At 40.7% G+C, this 24043-nt stretch overlaps 1 protein-coding gene across 7 annotated transcripts in view; it reads right to left on the minus strand.

Moving 5' to 3' along the window:
* PEX5L (peroxisomal biogenesis factor 5 like) overlaps nucleotides 1-24043 on the minus strand; it is a 204671-nt gene that overhangs the window by 22712 nt on the left and 157916 nt on the right. For all 7 annotated transcript variants that reach the window (XM_060767464.2, XM_060767461.2, XM_060767460.2 and 4 more), the window contains 4 exons: nucleotides 21900-22109; nucleotides 19030-19153; nucleotides 17293-17389; nucleotides 9736-9831 (listed from right to left, as the gene is read on the minus strand). In XM_060767464.2, coding sequence (XP_060623447.2) covers nucleotides 9736-9831; nucleotides 17293-17389; nucleotides 19030-19153; nucleotides 21900-22109 — 527 coding nt within the window. The remainder of the gene's footprint in view (nucleotides 1-9735; nucleotides 9832-17292; nucleotides 17390-19029; nucleotides 19154-21899; nucleotides 22110-24043) is intronic.

Consider the following 24043-nt stretch of genomic DNA (forward strand, 5'->3'; position numbering starts at 1 on the left):
ATACCCCGCCAGGGGTCCTGACCCCCAGGTTGAGAAACCCTGCTTTAAGTGATGTTGTGCAACAACAACAATAACACCAACAACACTGTATATATACACTGCCACGATCTCCCAGAGGGACTCGGGGTGGCTGACAAGGCACTCAAAGGTGCGACACACAAAATACAAAAAAAATGTAGATACAAAACAGTAACAGCCAACATAAATATCTCAGTTCATAAAACCCCTTGGTTAAAATCAATAGATTACAGCAATAGCTGCAGATATAAAAGAACAATAGCCTATCTTAGTCACAGAAAGTGCTTGGTGAAATCTATGGGTCTTCACATATTTATTAAAAACATCTAACTGTGGTTGAAGGCTTGTCGAAACAGTTGCTTGTGGAAAGCTTGCAGCATGGGGAGCAGCCTGATCTCCCTCGGGAGGGTGCTAAACCAAGTTTGTATAAATTCAACCATCAGAGAACAAAGGTGTCACTATTTCAAGCACTTATATGGACAGCTTTGGAGGATTTTGTATTTCAACCTTCTGGATAAAGACATTTGCCAAGAATGTAAATCTGTTAGTACGTGCATCTATATACTATACTAACTAGTATTCCAACTGCTTCTGTAAGCCTTAATTATGGGCATTCTACATCAAATAAAAATGTGCTACAACTTCCACGGGGAAGCTTAAACATGCGTAAGACATTAACAGAGCTCTAGCTGTCATTTTGTAAATTTAAATAGGCAAGTTGCTTTGGACATATAAGACGATGTAACTCATGGGAAAATATGATCATGTTTGTTACTGTGGAAGGCAGTAGGACGAAAATAGGGAAGCAAGTCATGGCTGTAAATCTAAAAAACCTGATCAGGGCCTTTGAAGACTGCAGCTCTTGGAAATCTCTCACTCATAGGACTGCTGTAACTCAAAATTAACTTGATTGATTGATTGATTGATTGATCGTGTCAGGAGCAACCAGACATTTGTATTACATTTTTAACAAAACAAACAAACAAACTAACAGACAGACAAAACACAAAGTTTGCAAGCTTGGTAGTTGATTAAATGTCCTTTGACCAGTATCTGGCCACTTGGAGTGCCTCTGGTGTTGCCGCAAGGAGGTCCTCCATTGTGCATGGAGCAGGGCTCAGTTTGCATTGCAGCAGGTGGTCAGTGGTTTGCTCTTCTCCACACTCACATGTCGTGGATTCCACTTTGTAGCCCCATTTCTGAAGGTTGGCTCTGCATCTCGTGGTGCCAGAGAGCAGTCTGTTCAGCGCCTTCCAAGTTGCCCAGTTTTCTGTGTGCCCAGGGGGGGAGTCTCTCTTTTGGTATCAGCCATTGATTGAGGTTCTGGATTTGAGCCTGCCACTTTTGGACTCTCGCTTGCTGGGGTGTTCCAGCGAGTGTCTCTGTAGATCTTAGAAAACTATTTCTTGATTTAAATCATTGACGTGCTGGCTGATACCCAAACAGGGGATAAGCTGGAGATGTCACTTGATGGCAAATGGCAAGAACAAGAGAGTCTCCAAGGTTTCTTGTCTGTTAGGAGGAAGCCTGCAAAATATTAAAGTCACAATGCTGATTTCATTTTGCATAGCTCTAGCACATAAGTGCCTTCTTGATCCACGAATCACTACAGGAGTCGTTTTAAAGGCTGGACCTGCCAAGATGAATTTAGATTTGCATGTGCCCCATGTTCATTCACAAGGCACTTTGATTTAATTACAGGGATATCTGCATCCAAGTTGGATGGCATGAACTGGAGTCAGCTTTGGTTCTTTGCTCCAGGAAGGAAATTGGCCAAATGTCCTTTGGATAAGGCTTGCTTGGGATAAGGCTTGGGCTTGCTATAATTGATGTTTCTTCTCACATATGCTAGTGGGCATTTTAACCAAAAGTCCTTTATCTCATAGCCAACATCTGTTTTTATTTAGGTCTAGTGTAGGATTTGCTCCCATGCAGCCAGCATGCTGATGACAACAAAAGTATGGAGAATTACACAGATGGGAATGTAGGTGAAGCAGTTACCTTATGAAAGCCTAATCTTTGGCACAGAAATGTACAGATTCTCGAGTCTGAATCCAGCTACTCTTCTCAACTTATGTAAGTGCTGAATAATAAATTGATTTAACACAATTCAACTAAAATGCAGCTTCCTCGTGACATTTTCTTTTTTCTTTTTTGGTAAAATAACTTTTATTTTATTTGAAATTTTTAGTTTAAAAAACAAAACAACAGTCAAAGAGAAGGAGAAATGTAAATTAAGCATAACCATAACCTAAAAACAAAAAAACAAACAAAAAAACAAGAAATCAAAGACAAAAAAAATTAAAATAATAATTTTAAAATATATTGACTTCCTGGTATCTTCCTGAGGTTTTCTTTTCTTTTCTTCTTCCTTTTCTCTCTCCTTCCTCTTCTACTTCTCATTCTTGTTTACTTCTTTCTCTCTCTTCTCATGTTCTTCCTTTTTGTATTATCCAATTCCTCTTTACTAGATCAAAATCTTATTTCTTTGTTTGAGATATTCAGTAACTTTTTCCCAATCTGTTCTTTCATATTTATTCCTTTATTTTTTGACATAAGGAAAATAAGTCTATCCATACTTCTAATCTCCAGTATCTTCTTTAGCCGCTCGTCTTCTTCTGGTATTTCTCTTCCTCGTGACATTTTCAATGGTTCTATCAAATGGTTCATGAAAGTGCTTCTTTTAGATCATTCTCATCCAATAAGAAAATATACATTTCATACTGTTTACTTGGAGGTTCACTGAGTTATATGTGGTACAAAAGAAACATCCAAATATGTGGTACAAAAGAACACATCACATCACATCACACAGACCAATGGACTACAGGTTGCTTTAGTCTCTTTCCTCTATTGTTTATTTCTTCTGTTATCATTTTCTGTCTCGATACCTCCCTACATTTATGTGGTGTTATCTCCCCTTTTCTCTTACTCTTTGCCATCTTGTTCTTCCCTCTCCTCCTCTCAAAAAACAAACAAACCAAAAACCACAAACATACCCATCACACCAATCATACAATTTGAGGGGCTTAGAGTGTGTGATTTGCCCAAGGACACCCAGTGGGCTCCCATTTATTTATTTATCGTGTTAGGGCAACCAGTCAATTATATTACATTTCTAACAGAACAAAGCAAACAAACAGGCAAAATACAAAATTTGTGAGTTTGGTAGTTGATTAAATGTCCTTTGACCAGTAGCTGGCCACTTGGAGAGCTTCTGGTGTTTCTGCAAGGAGGTCCTCCATGGTGCATGTGGCAGGGCTCAGGTTGCATTGCAGCAGGTGGTCAGTGGTTTGCTCCTCTCCACACTCGCATGCCGTGGATTCCACTTTGTAACCCCATTTCTTGAGGTTGGCTCTGCATCTCGTGGTGCCAGAGAGCAGTCTGTTCAGTGCCTTCCAAGTCACCCAGTTTTCTGTGTGCCCAGGGGGGAGTCTCTTATTTGGTATCAGCCATTGGTTGAGGTTCTGGGTTTGAGCCTGCCACTTTTGGACTCTTGCTTGCTGAGGAGTTCCAGCGAGTGTCTCTGTATATCTAAGAAAACTATTTCTAGATTTAAGTCATTGATGTGCTGGCTGATACCTAAACAGGGGATGAGCTGGAGATGTCTCTGCCTTGGTCCTTTCACTATTGGCTGCTACTTCCCGGCGGATGTCAGGTGGTGCAATACCGGCTAAGCAGTGTAATTTCTCCAGTGGTGTAGGGCGCAGACACCCCATGATAATGCGGCATGTCTCATTAAGAGCCACATCCACTGTTTTAGTGTGGTGAGATGTGTTCCACACTGGGCATGCATACTCAGCAGCAGAGTAGCACAGCGCAAGGGCAGATGTCTTCACTGTGTCTGGCTGTGATCCCCAGGTTGTGCCAGTCAGCTTTCATATGATATTGTTTCTAGCACCCACTTTTTGCTTGATGTTCAGGCAGTGCTTCTTGTAGGTAAGAGCACGGTCCAGAGTGACTCCCAGGTGGGCTCCCATGACTGAGTGGGAATCAAACCCTGATCTCCAGAGTCATAGGGCACATCTGCATTATGGAACTGATTTAGTCTTGACACCAATATCTGCCATCACTCAGTGTTACAGAATCATGGGAGTTATAGTTAGCCTTCTTTGCCAAAAAGTGCTGGTGTCTCACCAAACTACAACTCCCTAGATTCTATAGCATTGAGCCATGGCAGTTAAATTGGTGTCAAACTGCATTAATTCTACAGTGTAGATGCACCAGTGCTCAATCCATTGCACTTGCTGGCGCTTACAGTACTCTGTAATTCCTTGCATTCATAACAATCCCTTCTTCCCCTATTAACCCTAAGTGCCAATTTAATAGTCATGTTGCCTTCTTCCGGCAGGTTTCACAAAGTGGCTTGAAAAAACCCCAATGGATTAATGTAATAGAATTTCTTTTCACTTTTCAGTTCTGTTCACATTCCAGCCAAGCAGTCTTTTAATTACATTCTCCCCAATAGCTGCTTCTTCCCCTCCTATAACATACATTTGTTTTAATTATCTCTCCAGGCAAAGTATTTCAGAGCAAGAAGGCTATTAAAAAGAGTATGTTTGCCTGGATGTTTCATATTTGAATAGCAAAAGTGAGTTGAGGGTACAGTTAACATGTATTTAAAAACACAAAGTTTAAAAACAGTTTCTCTCCATAGAGATGTTCAATGTATTGTCGAAGGCTTTCGTGGCCAGAATCACTGGGTTGTTGTAGGTTTTTTCGGGCTATATGGCCATGTTCTAGAGGCATTTCTCCTGACGTAGTGCCTCTGAGGATGCTTGCCATAGATGCAGGCGAAACGTCAGGAGAAATGCCTCTGGAACATGGCCATATAGCCCAAAAAAACCTACAACAACCCAAAGTTTAAAAACTTGGCATTATGCTAAATTGCCTTTGACCAGAAGCTGGCCACTTGGACTGCCTCTGGTGTCACTGTGAGAAGGTCCTCCATTGTCCATGTGGCAGGGCTCGGGTTGCATTGTAGTAGGTAGTCTGGGTATTTGCTCTTCTCCACACTTGCATGTCATGGACTCAACTTTGTAGCCCCATTAAGGTTAGCTTTGCATCTTATGGTGCCAGAGCATAGTCTGTTCAATGCCTTCCAGGTCATCCAATTTTCTGTGTGCCCAGGAAGGAGTTTCTCATCTAGTCTCAGCCACTGATTATGGTGCTGGGTTTTAACCTGCCACTTTTGGATTATCGCTTGCTGAGGTGTTCTTGTGAGTATCTCTCTCGATCTTAGGAAGCTGTTTCTTAATTTAAGCCAGAGATATCACTGCCTTGGTCCTTTCATTATTGGCTGCTACTTCCCAATGGATGTTAGGTAGTGCAATACCAGCTAAACAGTATAATTTCTCCAGTGGTGTGGGGTGCAGACATCCTGTGATAATGCAGCATGTTTCATTAAGAGCCAGATCCACTGTTTTATCATGGTGCAATGTACTTAGGCGATCCCTCGTTGGCCGAGTAGGATAGTCTTCCAGGATCAGAATTCTTGTGAGTCTGTAGGTGGCTTTGGAGCCCTATTCTTGATCTGCATCTTCTTCCGCATTCGTTTCCAGGTGGAAGGCAGTCTCGGTCGGGGTTGGCTTGATGTGCCTTCCTCTTGGCACATTTCTCTCTTTCACCCTCCATTTGTGCCTCTTAAAATTCTGCAGCACTGCTGGTCACAGCTGACCTCCAGCTGGAGCGTTCAGGGCTTCCCAGTTCTCAGTGTCTATGCCAGAGTTTTTAAGGTTGGATTTGAGCCCATCTTTAAATCTCTTTTCCTGTCCACCAACATTCCGTTTTCCGTTCTTGAGTTCGGAGTAGAGCAACTGCTTTGGGAGATGGTGGTCGGGCATTTGGACACCATGGCCGGTCCAGCGGAGTTGATGGTGGAGGACCATTGCTTCAATGCTGGTGGTCTTTGCTTCTTCCAGCACACTGATGTTTGTCCGCCTGTCTTCCCAAGAGATTGGCAGGATTTTCTGGAGGCAGCGCTGATGGAATCGATGGTGCGATGTATTCCACACTGGGCATGCATATTCAGGAGCAGAGTAGCAAAGTGCAAAGGCAGATGTCTTAACTGTATCTGGTTGCGATCCCCAGCTTGTGCCAGTCAGCTTTCAACTTGCACCCATTTTTTGCTTGATATTCAAGCAGTGCTTCTTATATGTCAGAGCATGGTCTAGGGTAACTCCCAGGTATTTGGGTGTGCTGCAATGCTCCAGTGAGATTCCTTCCCAGGTAATCCTCAGAGCTCAAGCTGCTTTTCTGTTCTTAAGATGAAAAGCACATGCCTGGGTTTTCGATGGATTAGGAGCCAGCTGGTTTTCTCTGTAATAGTCAGTAAGAGCACCTACAGCTTCAGAGAGCTTCTGTTCAACCATTTCAAAGCTCCTTGCTTGAGCGGTGATGGCACGATCATCAGTGTAGATTAAACCCTCTGTCCCTTTTGGCAGTGGCTGGCCATTAGTGTAAATGTGAAACATTGATGGAGCAAGCACGCTCCCCTGAGGCAGGCCATTCTTCTGTTTTCGCCATCTGCTTCTCTGGCCCTAGAACTCAACAAAAAATCTCCTGTTTTGTAGTAGATTTCCTATGAAGCGGGTGAGGTGGTAGCTCTTTGTGATATTATAATTTTTTCTCAGGAGAAGGTGATGATTTACAGTATCATATGCTGACAGGTCTATGAAGACAGCTCCTGTAATCTGCTGCCTTTCAAAGCCATCTTCTATGTGCTGAGTTAGGTTCAGCTTTGTGATGTGCAGCTTTTGCCTTTCCTGAAACCAACTTGCTCTGAAATCATACATGGGTATATTTTTACCACAATTCTATGTAAAGTAAGTTTCTCCAGAACTTTGTAAGGAGATTGGTCTATAGCTTTTTGGACCATTGCGATTTTTGCCTGGTTTCAAAATGGCTATGACTCTTGCTTTACTCCAGATTTTAGAGATCTGACAGGATACAATGCAGTTGTTCATCAGCTCTAGCAGCCAGTACCTTGCATTTGGGCCAAAGTTCTTAATTTGTTCCATCCATAGATCATTTTCCATTTTCATTTTGGACAGCTAAAAAGGACCAATTGCTACTTTTCTCATGATAGCATATTTACTACTGGTATGGAGAAGTTATTTGGGGATTTTCTGCTGTTTGGGGAATCACACATCACCCTCCCCCCCGGCCTCTCCTTTCATCAGCTCCAGGACTCCCTGCTTTGATGCAACAGCCATTCAATGACATAAGAAAATCTGTCTATATTCCTTAGGGCCCTGGATGGATGATGTAATCATCCTGTGACTATATGTGGGACAAAGCCAACAGATGTTTCTCCATTCCCCATGAGCCACCGAATGGTCATGTAATGTGGGTCTACCACAGAAGAACAGTGAGTCAGAGTGAGCTTCAGCAATTGCAAAGGGAGGAAAAGAATACCAACTTCTGCAACAACAAGAAAGAACCATGGCATACATTATATTTATGTTTGTGCATGTCACTAATAGGATGTTGGCCAGATTCTGTGTTTTATCTCTCTTTTTACTCTTTTTATAAGCCCCCTTGAGTCCCACTGATGGGAGAAAGGCAGGATATAATCTAAATAGTCAAATTAATAGATGTTCTATTTTGCAAGGAGTTCGGGGATGGTCTTAAAAGTTCTACATAAGCTATTTGGAGCATCACAGATTACCTGCCAACTAGCAGGTGAAAATGTAATTGGAGGTGAAAATTCAATCAAACTTCTGGCCACACATGCTTGAGTTCTGAACACAAATCTTCTAGAAGTCAAGATCAGGTTTTTTTTAGATTTAGGCTACTGCCTGAACCTATATTTTTGAACAAGCTTTTGCCTAAGCCAGTTAGATTTTGCCTTCCATACCTCCAAAGACATTTCCTCAAGTCTAGATATATATCTCTTAGTCTAGGCTACTCTTATCATAACATACAATGGAAGATTCCCACTGAGAGCCCTGAAGATGTGAAGGGCGGATTCACCCCAAGCTACACATAAGCTGCTAAATTATTTGTCATTCTGTCAAAGAAAGCAAAGCAAGAGGCATACGAATGGAATGACTAAGATCTCAAAGAAAAGGTCTGAGGGAGACTGGCAACAGAAAAAGAAGAAAAAAAAGGTATTCACCAGCATTCACTGGCTCTTTTAAACTCCATGGAGACAGAAATAAACAAACACAATTACACAGGACTGAAAGAAAATCAAATTTTCCTCGCCTTGATTTGCAATCATGCATTTGAATACACTCAATGCATTTGAACACTAGCTACTTTTGCCTGAGCTTCTGACATTACATTCTGTCGCACACAGATGATACACAATAAACTGATTCTTCAAGTCACATCCCCCAATTCAGTTCCTTTTCCCAGCAGGCCTGCTTCCAGCTTTGGTTGTCAGAAAAACATAGCCAAAGAGATCAGTATGGAGGGAAGAACAATGCAAGCAAGGCAAAGTCTAAATTCAAGCATCCTGACCATGAAGTTGGAATCTGCTTAGGCAACGAGACTTCTGATCGCGTAACTGATGTTGTGTGTCTTTTTTCAGCTAAAATGTGATAATCAGGTGGAAGATGCAGAACTGATAATATCTCTTGAATACATAACCTGGATATACATACACAGATCCATACTTCCTGTGTGACTATTGCCATGGTCATAACAGTCCCCAGAGAAGCCATTGAAATCCACAAGCATGTGGACAATTTCAACAGAAAGGAAGAAACCATGAAAATGAACAAAATCTGGCTACCAGTATTAAAGGACTCAAAAATCTCAACAGCAAAACAACAGAGGGGAAACAAACAGGCACATAAAATCACTCTCAACAAAGGATTCCCCCTGGGCACTTCCAAGTCATTGAATGCTAATCAAGGTGATCAGCTGAAACATTCAATCTAGCCCCAGCAGACAAAAGTCCTTTGTCCCACCCTGGTCATTCCACAGATATATAAACCCATTTTTCCTACTTCCAACAGACCTCACTACCTCTGAGGATGCTTGCCATAGATGCAGGCGAAACGTCAGGAGAAAAATTGCCCCCAGAACATGGCCATATAGCCCGGAAAAACCTACAACAACCCAGTCCCCAGAAAACTACTTTATTGGGTTCAGCTGTGAGAAGAGAAGGAGTCTATTATGCTGGTGATCAGGGCATGGGCAATGATGTTTCCATCCTCTTCCACCAACCAGTGAGGTTGAAATGATCAGAAGCAGGACACCAATCGCACTGTCACTAGCCAGGGTCATAGCAGAAACATTATCTGGTTGAACACTGATTACTCTTTATGGCTGATGCTCAAGAAAGTAGGGGGCCGTTAGGCTGGAAGACACTATTTAGTTAAGCAATTCAGATAGTTACATAACTAAGTGCATGTAGGTACACAGAGTGAAGCTGCTTGGCACACGTGTTCTGGTTTTATATCTGTAAAATGCTGGAGTTTATGTATATGTAGATAATATATTTCAGGCATCTTCATGCCTTTAACATGTCAGTATTAGAAATACTGTTAGGCAAATACTCACTGATATTATTGTGGGTTATTTCCAACAAGACATGCTAAGGCTCTCAAAAGATTCACCATTTTGTCTTTAGTTTTGATTGCCTAGTTCTAGATTGGATTTTAATTGATATACAGAAGTTTAAAAGCTACTGCCCATTATATTACAAGATTGCTTTCTCCTAAATGGGTTTCTTTCTAGTAGGACATTTACAAAAATATCAAATACCTCAACAGCAGCTTTGGCTCTTTCAAATTCCTCTTCCATGGAATGGTGTCGTGACAGGAGGGCACCTCCCCAACGTTGCTCTTTGGTAGATCGAACCTAAAATAAATAAATAAATAAATGCTGGTAACAATGTTAATTGGATGGAAGTGGTTGTTGAATGACTTGCATTGAACTAATGAGATTGTACATTAGGGAGAAACCCATACTTACTGTGTCTATCTCCCAGTACCTTCGTTGCGAACAACTAAAGTTCAGAGTAGACAAACCCAGGACCATACCAGCCCCTATACCACAAACCAAAAAGTGAACAGAATGTTGTTTCTAGTTTGAACAAGAAATCATGGTTTAAAACACCAGTATTTTTAAAAAATTGTGTATTTTAAACCAGGACAAAATGTACATATGCTTGCACGTGTGAAATGTTGATCTAGAAAAGCAGTTCTCAAACCTTAGTTCTCCAGGTGTTTGAGACTTTAAGTCTCAGAATTCTTAAACATAAGCTACAGTGGCTAAAACTTCTAGGAGTTGAAGTTAAAAAGACCCAAAGAAGCAGCGTCTGAGAACCATTGGTCTAAAGGAGAATAGCCTCTCAGGGGCGCTTTCAGGATATGGGTCAAAGAAAACATTTGTGTGCATTTTAAAGAATTATTTTACTGGAAGTCCGGTCCTCCAGGGTTTGCTGGTGGACTAATGCATCTTTCCAAGATTTTTACAGCTGCCCATTCTTGCTCCAGAATCTAGTGTTTTCATCTTTTTATTGTTGTTGAAGGAAACAGGAATGAAGGTCAGCAGATTTTGGCCCAAATTTTACTATTATTTCTGGCTAGAATAAACCCATTGAATCAATGAGATTTACTTATGTGTTGACACATCAATAAACAATGGAGTACTTCACTTGGAACTGGTCAACACCCCATACACCATCCTATCCAAACTGCTACTCATGTAGTTGTGCATTCTCAGAAGGCACATAACTGATGTGATGTGGCGGCAAAAAAAGCCAATGGGATTTTGGCCTGCATCAATAGGAGCATAGTGTCTAGATCTAGGGAAGTAAAGCTACCCCTCTATTCTGCTTTGGTTAGACCACACCTGGAATATTGTGTCCAATTCTGGGCACCACAATTCAAGAGAGATATTGACAAGCTGGAATGTGTCCAGAGGAGGGTGACTAAAATGATCAAGGGTCTGGAGAACAAGCCCTATGAGGAGCGGCTTAAGGAGCAGGGCATGTTTAGCCTGAAGATGAAAAGGCTGAGAGGAGATATGATAACCATGTATAAATATGTGAGAGGAAGCCACAGGGAGGAGGGAGCAAGCTTGTTTTCTGCTTCCCTGGAGACTAGGACGCAGAACAATGGCTTCAAACTACAAGAAAGGAGATTCCATCTGAACATTAGGAAGAACTTCCTGACTGTGAGAGCCATTCAGCAGTGGAACTCTCTGCCCTGGAGTGTGGTGGAGGCTCCTTCTTTGAAAGCTTTTAAACAGAGGCTGGATGGCCATCTGTCAGGGGTGATTTGAATGCAATATTCCTGCTTCTTGGCAGGGGGTTGGACTGGATGGCCCATGAGGTCTCTTCCAACTCTTTGATTCTATGATTCTATGAACTATTTGTTAGTTCTTTCTATGTACCTCTTGATTCACTGGGATTGTGGAGGTAACAATGGCTCATTCCTCAAAAGTCTGAGGTAGCGCCAATTACCATTCAAGCACCAGCATGCAGGTTACTATACTTCAGCTAGTGAGAGTAGGATAGAGAGATACAAAGGACACAATGGTGAATGATGAGGAGAATCAGCGTCAGAGAGAATGAGTCAATGACTTGTGGACTAGATTAGTACTCGTGGACAACAGAGAAAGATGAGCAGAGCTGGACACCGAGAAATACTGAAAAAAGAGGGCCAGGATTATTAAAGAGAAATGAGAGGCAGAAAGGGAGAGATCTAGGAGAAAAATATAAAGGGGAAGGGAAGGAGGATTATCGTAGATATAATCATGTTTAAGTTGATCTTGTGTATAAGTTGAGGGCAGGGTTTGTGGCCAAAATTATGGAGCCAGCTTTCTGCTGCTTTGCACTTTGGTCTTTGTTCAGCCACTTCCCCATATTCTTCTCATCCTCATTGGGAAAGATTATACCTTTTAATTAAGTATTTTACAAAGAAAATCCTCTGAATTCACAAACATACTGAAATGTCCCTTTTGAAATGCAAGAGAAAGTAGTGCAATGACCTAAAAACGTTGTTTCCTCTAAGCTCTTGACCTCATACTTGTTTGAGGTTAAACTCATTAGCCAGATGTTCGCCCTAGAGTGGATTGAAACAGCATCTACTTATATTATTATATTTTGAATTGTTATTATCCTTGGGGTCATTCGATTGCAATGAGCCATTTTCATACTGAAAAGAATTTCTATCACATTAAAATTCAGGGCTGAGTCCAGGTTGCGAAGGGTTGTATTTCTCAATTTCCAAGCCCCACAATCCTCATCAACTGGATAGAATTATGCCAGGAGTTAAAACTCACACACACACACACACACACCCTGCAATGGTAAGCACACAGCACTGACCAGACTATTCATAATTGTTAATCCCAACATTTTAAAACTGAGGCTTTTAGCTATCAGAAGTCCATCCTATGCTCATTTTGTTGCTGATTATAGAAATAATCCAAGTAATTTGGACAGACATTTCCCTAACATTTTTCTGTATGCAAACAAGGGGCACAAGCCAAGTTCTTATTTATTTATTTATTTGATGCATTTGTTAACCGCCATTCTCAGCCCTTTAGGGCGACTCATGGCGGTGTACAACATGTAAAAAGGCAATTTACAAAAGTTCTTGAACATTTAAAACAATCTGCTCCTCTTGGATGCACATACTACTTGGAATATAAATAACCTGCACCCACCACCCTGGAGAAAAGTAAAATCATAAATCTTAAATTAGGCATAGAAATTCCTTTTTCTGTGGGTGAAACTACACTGTAGGATTATTGCAGTTTGACCCAAGTTTAGCTGGCATTGGTTAATGTACTTTGGTGAGGCAGCAGCATTCTAGTACAGAAGGCAAAAGACCATGATTCCATAGCATTCAGACATAGCAGTTAAAGTGATGCAAAACTGCATTAATTCTACAGTGTAGACACACCCTGTCTTTTGGGAAATAAACAAATCAGAGAACCAGTAGCCACATCTGGATAACATTATAAACAAAATGAAGTTCAAGATAGTCCACTTAGGTAGAAAAAAAAATGAAATGCAAAGATACAGAATGGGGGACAATTCCTGGCTCGACAGCAGGATGTGTGAAAAAGATCTTGGAGTTTTTGTGGACAACAAGTTAAACGTGAGCCAACAATGTCATGCGGTAGCTTGACCTGCATAAATAGGCCTAAATTTGGCCTGCATAAATAGGAGTATAGTGTCTAGACCCATGGTACCCCTCTATTTTGCCTTGGTCAGAACACACCTGGAATACTGTGTCCAATTCTGGGCACTGCAATTAAAGGGAGATGTTGACAAGCTGGAATGTGTCCAGAGAAGGGCAACTAAAATGACCAAGAGTCTGCAGAACAAGCCCTATGAAGAGCGCCATAAAGAGCTGGGCATGTTTTACCCTGAAGAAGCGAAGGCTGAGAGGAGACATGATGGTCATGTATAAATGTGTGAGGGGAAGGCATAGGGAGGAAGGAGCAAACTTCTTTTCTGCTGCCCTGGAGACTAGGATGCGGAACAATGGCTTCAAACTACAGGAAAGGAGATTCCATCTGAACATGAGGAAGAACTTCCTGACTGTGAAAGCTGTTCAGCAGTGGAACTCTCTCTCTGCCCTGGAGTGTGGTGGAGGGTCTTTCTTTGGAGGCTTTTAAACAGAGGCTGGATGGCCATCTGCTGGGGGTGGTTTGAATGTGATTTTCCTGCTTCTTGGCAGGGGGTTGGACTGGATGGCCTGTAGTTTGAAGCCATTGTTCTGCAACTTCAAAATAAAAGTTTATGATACGGGTAAGACAGCATTTTATACTTATATTTTATAGTTGATACAACATGCATATTTCATATCCTATCACTAAGTAGAGGATGATTCACATGGTAGTGGCAGAATGTCTTGTGCTGCCATTTTGCTACAGTAACCTTGTTATGACTACTTAATATATATATTTGCCATTTATGAAGGGCTTGAAGTCAGATGGTAGAAAGACAAGAGGAAGAACTGGAGACAGAGTTGAAGATTTGGCATATGAACTCCACAGTTGTGCACTTTGAAGCCCTTGTCGCTTAGCAGATAAAAATGGGAAAACATTGTGCTCACAAGATCTTGCTCCCAGGATCTCAGGAAGGCATAGTGCTATCTCAGCATTGCCAAGAATGGACAGTAGAAGTGATCTCCATGGAATCACAGATGGTGAACTGAAATGTTCTTAACAAGATAAACCCTGTGGTGCTTAGCCAGATTGTGAGGTCTATCCAAAGTTGAATTTGGATATGCAGATGAACAGGGAAAGGACAGAACAGCCTGATACTGCCCGTTGTTACTGAGGAGTAAATACCACTGAGTTCAATGGAGCGAACACTTAATTACAGTACAACCCTCCATATCCATGGGAAATACATTCTTGGATTTATTGTGAAAACATAAAACCATGGATAATAAAAAGCCTATTGAAAGTAATTACTTGTGACAGAAGCATAGTATAGATCCATTTTGGGGATGTAATAAATGCCTAGAGACAACAACTCTCCAGTCCAATGGATCTCAACCTACGGGACCCCAACCAGTTTACCAGCTGTTAGGATTTCTGGGAGTTGAAGCACAAAACATCTGGGGACCCACAGGTTGAGAACCACAGCTCCAGTCTCTCTAGGTTCTCCACCTTTGGTGAAAGCAAACCACATGATTGCACTGGAGGACCTAGAAAAATGCCTAGAGAAGTATATCTTTTTTGGCACCAGCTAGTGAAACTATGGATACAACCCCCAATACGGGGGTTGTACTGAATATATTTGTGTAGGATTGCACTCTTAAAGTGTGATATAGACTCAGAAGAATAGCTCACTGAGGCTGGATCTACACTGCTATATGATGCAGTTTCAGAATGCAGATTAACTGCATTGAACTGGATTATATGGCAGTGTAGACTCATATAATCCAGTTAAACACAGTTAATTTGCATTATGAAAATGCATTATATACTAGTGTAGATCTAGCTTGAGTTGAATGGAAATTACTTCTAGATACAGGCCTGATTTAGCAACTAATAGGCTTTTAATCCATTAATTAGTTAGATTAAAACATTTCAAAAGCCATATAGGGAGTGGGAATGAAGTGAATTCAATCATGTAATGAGCAAGTTGATTGTAAAAGTAATCTTAAAAGTTACATTTATTGGATATTAAAGATTTTTGAGCCCTTTGCCAAGAATTTTCCAAGATCCATGCCATTCCTTTGTCAAGTTAAGGTGTTTAAAGTAATGACATCAAGCAAATAAATAAGCAACACAGCAAGTATTACTGCATTTTGCAGCAGAAGGGATTCTGGGAATGATATTCCAAAGCAATAATATTCTCAAGTCAGGACCAAAAGTAATGTGTTAAGCCTGTTTGATAGAAATAATTGCCTTTGTCTTCTTTAGAGATGTAATTTTGCTACAGTTAGAGAACTGGAGGAAGACTTTACTCAACATCCTTGAAATGAAGAGTAAAGATGATGAGCAGGGTGGATTAGAAAGTAATATTTTCCACTCCTTATCATGAAGAAAGTAATCCTGCCGACTGTCTAGTATTTTCTTTTTTGCACTGTTCTGGGGCATACTGACCTGTGAGCCAGTTTTGATCAGAATATTATATTTTAGGGTATTGGAAGCAACCAAGTTCCAGAGAAACACCAACAATTAATTTTAACACAAGATATTAAAAATCATATCACCCAACAGTGTTCCAATGTTTATTTCAGGTTTTTAGTGCAACATTTTTTATTGTAGTATCGATTTTGTAGCATGTTTTCAAAGGCTTAGTGGAACAGTCTGATTTATGTCTGGAAGAGTATTTAATGGTGAGGAAGTGCTGTGTCAAAACAACTCATATTTTTTCAGCGGCCTCAGTGTGACTGCCTTTTTTTTGGCATTTGTTACTCCTTTTGACAGAGCACTAAATTCCCTGCATGGCCATTCTTGAAGAACACAAATGGTAAAAGTGACAGCATCTTAGCAAATCCCAGTTAACCAGATTGTTCATGTGCCAAGAAAATAGTCCAAAATACTCCTCCTGACAAGGAGATATGCAACAAGGCTCCTTCATACTAAACTGCAACCTCTATTATCTCTATAATGCTAATTGTTCATGGGATCTGTAGTCCAGGAAAATCTGGAAGACCACTGTTACCTATACCTGATTTACAATGTGGTACCTGTGGTACAATGCTTATATCTGCAGAACTGGCATGTTGGTGGTTTCATTTATCAATTTCTGATCAACTTCAAAAGTAGAACTGGCCTATGCAAAGACCATTAATGGAACCAGGAGAAATTGTATATTCAAAACCGAACTAAAGCAAATTCAATACCTTAAAAAAACCAACAACAATGAAAGGCATGGTGCCATTGAACTGACTTTGCGTCAATTTAAAATATTACATGGAAAAGAGAAATAATGTATTGTCGAAGGCTTTCATGGCTGGAATCACTGGGTTGTTGTAGGTTTTTTCAGGGCTATATGGCCATGGTCTAGAGGCATTCTCTCCTGACGTTTCGCCTGCATCTATGGCAAGCATCCTCAGAGGTAGTGAGGTGTTTTGGAACTAGGAAAAAGGGTTTATATATCTGTGGAATAACCAGGGTGAGACAAAGGACTCTTGACTGCTGGAACTAGGTGTGAATGTTTCAACTGATCACCTTGATTAGCATATAATGGCCTGACAGTGCCTAGAGCAAACATTTGTTGAGAGGTGATTAGATGTCCTTGTTTGTTTCCTCTCTGTTGTTGTGCTGTTGTAATTTTAGAGAAATAACATTGGCCCAAGAGTCGAATATGAAGCTAGGTTGGAATGTAATTTTTTTCTGACTCAGATATGAATTCTCTACATATTTTCTTGCTCCTCCGATATGATCCTTGGCAGTTTTGGTTGGAAGTGTCTCAATAGGGTTCGCTATGTTTTGTGGCTATGTGTATCCATGAGAAGTCTGGGAAAGTATACTCCATGAATGTGGTGGTTGTACAGTATGATATATCTGTATCTACACATCTGTTATGATGGATGGAATCCTTCGAGTGTCTTATACATGTATAAGTTCCCCAATGGAACTAGATGGACATTCCTATATGATGTGGACTGTCCATAGTTCAAATTTTAGGTGCAAACACACACACACACAGTTGTACATGTGATGGACATGTACATTTGGCTCCACATTTAGGTATCCATTCAGTTGCAAAATGTTACCATCCATCACAAGGCTGCACAGCACAATCAATGCATTTCTCTACACCATCTAAACCCATCATTCTATTGATACATCTGAATTCCAACAAGGCCTTTCTGTATGAAAGTGATATCTTACCTTTGGTGCAGGTGCTAATTCTAATTCTGAGGCTGAATTGGATTCCAATGCAGTTTTGACACTGGCTGCTTCTGATTTAGTGCTATTCTCGGCAGACCTATGAAGAAAGCATTTGTGCATCCCATTATAGGCATTCCAACATAATAGACAGTGAAACCAATCTTTTTTGGGGCTTAAGCACAAAGACTCACACTCACATTGTATGATGTTTACATAGTTACACAACATCATTTTACACCAGTGGTTCTCAACCTTGGGTCCTCCAAAAGTTTTGAATCTCCAGTCCTCACAGTGACCAACCATTGGCAAAGCTGATCAAGGTTTCTTGGAGATTAAGTTCAAAACATCTGGGGAACTAAAGGTTGAGAACATGAGACACATAGGCAGGAAGCACTGAACAGGATTGTCTTTGTGGCTCTGGTTTCCATTACTAGTAGCAACATGCAAAAGATTGATTTGTGTCTATCTTGTGAACTGACATGGGAACTCCAAGTGTCTGTGGAGTTCCGGCATCATTCTATGGAAGAGACATACAAGACCCATCTGCTACAATTCAGTTCAAAGCAGACAGTCTAGATTTTATATGGCAGTGTAGATGGCACCACAGATTCAAACCCAGGGCTTTTGGGACCAACACTCAAACCACTAGCTCTCTCTCCAGTACTACAAAAAGTAGTACCATCTGCTACAAAAAGTAGCAGTAACAGACATGTGAGTGTACCTGCCCAACTTTAAATGCAAAGCAGTGAACAAGAAATAAGAGCAAGTTCATTCAATGACTTTAGTGCAAGCATTATAGTCACAGGGACTTGAATCCAATTCTAAGTCCCACCTACAGTAAACTGTTTGAATCAATATTTAGATAACTGCTGTCTTCCCAAGGACCTTGTAAAACTGCAACTCCCATGATTCTATAGCATTGAGTAATGACATTTTAAAATAATGCCAACCTGCATTAATTCTACAATGCTGATGCACGCATAGTGTCATTAGGAAATGCAGAATGCACAACCACATGCACAATGGAGGCTGCACAGCCGTAATATATAATGCACAACGCAGAGTTTGCAAAGAGAAGGGACAGATAAACATGCTCTCAGGGCAAATCGGCTTATCCTGGCATCAGCAGAATATGTCCTCTCTCAGAACAGTTGCTGTGCTGAGTAAGGGTGCAAGAACCAGAGTTTGGGAAACAACAAATCTATGTTTCAAACCACCTTAACAGCCATGGCTTAATGTTGTGGAATCCTGGGAGTTGTTTGGTGAAGCACCAGCACATTTTGGCAGAAAAGGTGAAAGACCTTGTAAAACTACACATCCCATGATACCATACCATTGAGCTGTGGCAGTTAAAGTGGTGTCAAACTGCATTAATTTTACTGTGTAGATGTACTCTAGGAGACTAGAATGGTAGTTCCCAAAAGCACTGGGTATGTGTGTGTATTGGCCATTCTTGTCACAAATTCTTGCCATTAGGAGTAACTGCATTGTAGAAACTAAGCAATATGTTTTACCATAAAAACCCTGCCACATGCACATGCACTGAGCGCTGCCACATGCACAATGGAGGACCTTCTTGCAGCAACACCAGAGGCACTCCAAGTGGCCAGCTACTGGTCAAAGGACATTTAATCAACTACCAAGCTTGCAAACTTTTTATTTTGTTTGCTTGTTTGTTTGTTAAAAAATGCAATGCAACTGTTTGGTCTGCTCCTGACACAATAAATAAATAAATACCATAAAAATTCTTTTGATGAAGCTCTAGAAGATGTTTTTTTCTCAGGTGCTGGAAAACCTTTGCTGAGCCTGTCTCCACGAAACTTCACGTCATCCCATTTCTCTAGCTGTGCCTGGATATTGACTGAGAAGAAGAAAGAGAAAATGAGTTTCTGCAAGGCCTCTGCAGATCGGAAATAGATTTCATACCCTCTTCCAGAATGAAACTCTCACACTCAATAATTATAAACTCGATCCACCCCATACTATCTGCTGCTGTTGTTAACACCACTGAGAACAAGAGAAATGCCTGACAGCTGGCCATGGATGTGCTGAAATGTTCACGTCTGAAACACTTTCTGAAATCATTAAAGCTTTCCACAAAGGCATTTAGCGTGCGCTGCTTTTATGAACAACAAGGGAGAGAGGGAAAAGATTTATAAGGACAATGTCCTTCTGGAAACAGAGGGAATATTGAAAGCTTGTATGCATTTCACAGCATCTGCTTCTTTTTTCCAATATTAGGTCTGAATTGGAGTTGATGTTGCTTTGGGATTATCATAGCAAAGGTGACCTTCATTATGACAATCTGAAAGCAGCGTCAACTCCAAAGCTCAGGCCCTGGAAATTCCTTATTTGGACTACTTTTTCAAAGCGATGGCTGAGTTCCAACATTCAGACAGAGTATGGTGGCATCTTTCAAGCTAACAGATTTATTTTAGCACAATTCATTTTACAACCTAGGAAGAATCATGCATTTTAGGAAGAAGAGGGCAATTCCCAAAAACTCATGTTTAAGCTATGATATTCAGAAGGATACAGCCAACATTTCCCTCTCAAAAGCCAATCTATCCTCCACATTCACTGAAGCTAGGGGCAAAGGACCCCATACGAAGTGGAAATGGAAAATATGCAAATAAAAATGATATCTTTTTAACATGACCAAACACCTTTCTAGGGATTGCTACACTGCCCTATATCCCAGGATCTGATTCCAGATTATCTGCTTTGAACTGGATTATATGAGTCTACACTGCCAGATAATTGGTATCAGATCCTGAGAAATAGGGCAGTGTAGATTCAGCCTAGGTCTTTCAGTGCAACTCTAGGGCCAATTTCCCCTGGAAGTTGACTTGGACCTAAAAATGTCATGATGGGAGACCTAGAAGTTCCTAGAGAAAGCATTCTGATCAAATGTGGAGGGCCAACTGTATTGTTTGGAAGCCATTCCTAGCTTAGCTGCATAGGTGTGTTTTTCTCCACTTCAATTACAGTTGCCATATCTTTTACATATCAACACATGGCACAACACTCTGTGTTGCCTGGCCAGTTCCAGACTGTGCAATATGCATGAAGCAGGCCAATATGAAGATGGCTAAGAGCAGAGCTTTCCAAACTGTGCATTATGACACATTAGAGTGTTGGCTGCAGTTAGTAAGTGTGTTGCACAAACATGGGACACCTCTGAGTCTATGTGAAGGAAACAATAAATCATATAATAAATTATATATAATAAATCATAACTAACATAATAAATCACACACACACATATATAAATGAAGGGTTTTCATGAGAGATTTTTGTGTGTGTCAGGAGCGACCTGAGAAACTGAAAGTTGCTTCTGGTGTGAGAGAACTGGCCATCTGCAAGGATGTTGCCTAGGAGATGCCTGGATGGTTGATGTCTTACCATCCTTGTGGGAGACTTCTCTCATGTCCCCGCATGGGGAGCTAGAGCTGACAGAGGAAGCTCAACCTGCTCTCCCTGAATTCAAACCGCTGACCTCTCGGTCAGCAGTCCTGCCGGCACAAGGGTTCAACTAATTGTGCCACCAGGGGCCTCTTCATGAGAGATGTGATTTCCCTATACATTTTGTTATTACAATGTATTGTCGAAGGCTTTCATGGCCGGAATCACTGGGTTGTTGTAGGTTTTTTCCGGCTATATGGCCATGGTCTAGAGGCATTCTCTCCTGATGTTTCGCCTGCACTTTGGCAAGCATCCTCAGAGGTAGTGAGGTCTGTTGGAACTAGGCAAAAAGATTTATATATCTGTGGCATGACCAGGATGAGACAAAGGACTCTTCTCTGCTAGAGCTAGGTGTGAATGTTTCAACTGACCACCTTGATTTGTTATTACAGTTTAAGTATGTGTCTCTTATCTCTTATCATGGGTTGGTTCAATCTTTGGTTTGCCAGTAAAATTGAATTACTGTGTTGTGAAATGATGCATGTCTCAAATGTGTATCCACAACATGAAATGTTTGGAAAACTCTGGCTTAGAGTTTATGAGAGTTGGAGCTCAAAAAGTAACTTCTCCCACTTTGGGGGATTGGGTGCGCATATGAGAAACACAACGGCAAGTTATTTGGGCAAATGAGACCGAAACCCCCACAAGCAATTTTCCCCATGCTTAATAGTGGAAATACAGTAATAAATAAATTTATTTATTTATTTTATAGCCCACTTCTCTTCTAGTTGGGGATGCAAAGTGGCTTAAAATATAAAGTATTACATAACGCATGATGCACAATGCACAATTCATACATAATGCACAATTCACAGAATTCCCATGTCAGCCAAGATATGCTGAATAACATTGTTCTTTTTATATTGTTCCTTTACATCAGTGGTTCTCAACCTGGGGTGCCCAGGTGTTTTTGGCCTACAACTCCCAGAAATCCCAGCCAATTTATCAGCTGTTAGAATTTCTGGGAGCTGAAGGCCAAAACATCTGGGGACCCACAGGTTGAGAACCACTGCTTTACATTATGAGTCGTTTTGTGTCCCAATTTTGGAAGAAAAGTGGGATATGAATAAATATAAGAACCACCACCACAAGAGAGGTATTCATGTGGTACGAAGGTGCATAGGGTTAAATTCAACAAGTACCCAAATCCAAAGAAGACTTTTCAGGAGCTTTGAGAGGCTGGACCTTCTGTTCTGCGGCCACACTGATAAGGTCTGGATTGTCCGACTTCTTTCTGTGGGTCGAGGCCTTTAAGACGTCCCCTCGGGATGAATTGTCTGACTTTTTGGCTTTGCTTTGGGTTTGGGAGACAGGTTCGCTCAGGTCCAAGAGATCCAACCCTGCTGACAAAACTGATCACAGACCAAACACAAAACCATTTCACTTGAATTCAACATGGCTTTGTCACATTTCTACTGTTTTAAGAAGAAATGGGTTGCATCTCTTTTGCAGCAAGGCTTAGTTAAGACTCTCAAGCTTTGTCACAGCGAGCAATAAACCAGCGAAAGAGCTAGAGTGGTCATATATTTGTATGTATGCTTTGCAAGAGGATTTAATCCTTCCCTTAGTACTTTGATTCCAGCTGTGTCTACCCAGTAATTTCCCTTATATTTTCTGATTTTTGAAAGATTAGCAGGATTACGGAGTAAATTTAAACATTAAAAGGAAGTATGGTAAAGAACATTACCCTGTCACAATGAGACTCCGGGGGTTCATTAAAAATCATTTATTCTATTTTAAATGAAAACAATAACAGTGAATGTTTGATTAGATTTTTCCATTTTGCACATATTGTTTTACAGGGTTGCGCTAATTAAGGAGGAAGGTGTAGATTCTCAGCTGACACTAATGAGAGCATTAGTGAACCTAGGTGTTTGAATTTATGTGCATTTAAATCTCAGAGTGTTAATTGTCTTTTTTGAAATTCTTCTCTCCGTTTGCAGCAAAACAAGTTAACATATCTTTAGACTAAACCTAATGAAAAATGTAAGTTCTTTAAAGCAATGATTTTCAATCATTGATCCTTAAGTATTTTGGACATAATCTTCAAGCCAGCTTAACCAATGGTCAGGGATTCTGGGAGTTGAAGTCCAAAACATCTGAAGAGCCAAATTTGGAAGCCACTGCTCTAAAGTCCCAGCTATGTCCATAAAAGGTTTGAAAGTATGCATTTTGTCACTAAAATCATGATCAGAACCATGATGATCTGGAGGGTTCTGAGAGTTGAAGCTCAAAAAAGTAACTTCTCTAAGCTCTAGGACAGTAGTTCTCAACCTGGGGTCCCCAGATGTTTTTAGCCTTCAACTCCCAGAAATCCTAACAACTGGTAAACCGACTGGGATTTTTGGGAGTTGTAGGCCAAAACACCTGGGGACCCACAGGTTGAGAACCACTGCTTTAGGAGAACCTCTGCTAGTGAATTATGCTGGAGATCTGGGAGAGCAATAGCTACAAGTTGAGTAACAGTTTAAGTGAATTCTCTATATCCACACTTCACAATTATAGCTAGTGAAAACCCGTATGAAAAAAAACCTGAATGACAGTTTGATGAACTGACAACACACACCTTTGAATCTCATTGTGAACGAGAAATAATCTTTGCTATACTTTCACTTGATTTCAAAATTAATTAAACCACCAAATCATTTGGACTTTGCATAACCTGGGCCAGATCAAAGCATCCGAGCAGCAGATGCAGCAATAATAATGAGAATGACCTATTTGACTGATAATGGACAGACCTGGATTATGACTTGAACTTGCAGAATTTTAATTGGATGTTTTATATTTGATATTTTAACTATTGGTTTAAAATGTAAATTGTTATTATAATTGTCTTTGTTCGGGTATCTCATAGTTGCCAGTTGTGAGGATGCCTTGAGTTCCCCTCCAGGGGTGAGAAGGACAGGATATAAATGGATGAAGTAATAATCATAAAAATGTATTGTTGAAGGCTTTCATGACCGGAATCACTGGGTTGTTGTAGGTTTTTCTAGAGGCATTATCTCCTGACGTTTCGCCTGCATCTATGGCAAGCATCCTCAGAGGTAGTGAGGTCTGCTGGAAGTAGGAAAATGGGTTTATACAGGGTTAGTCAAAATGAATAGGCCAATAAGAAAATTAATTTTAGACGAATGTATGTTTATTGTAACCAAACTACAGCTACGTATCGACAGATAAATTATCAAAGTTTTGTCTCACCTTCAGAGATGTTCGCATGCACCACACAGTTTTTTGCGGAACGTTCAATTCCATGGAAACATGATTTGTCGACTTCTGGGGACTT

This window comes from Anolis sagrei, chromosome 3 (assembly GCF_037176765.1).
Source record: "Anolis sagrei isolate rAnoSag1 chromosome 3, rAnoSag1.mat, whole genome shotgun sequence".
Lineage (NCBI taxonomy): Eukaryota > Metazoa > Chordata > Lepidosauria > Squamata > Dactyloidae > Anolis > Anolis sagrei.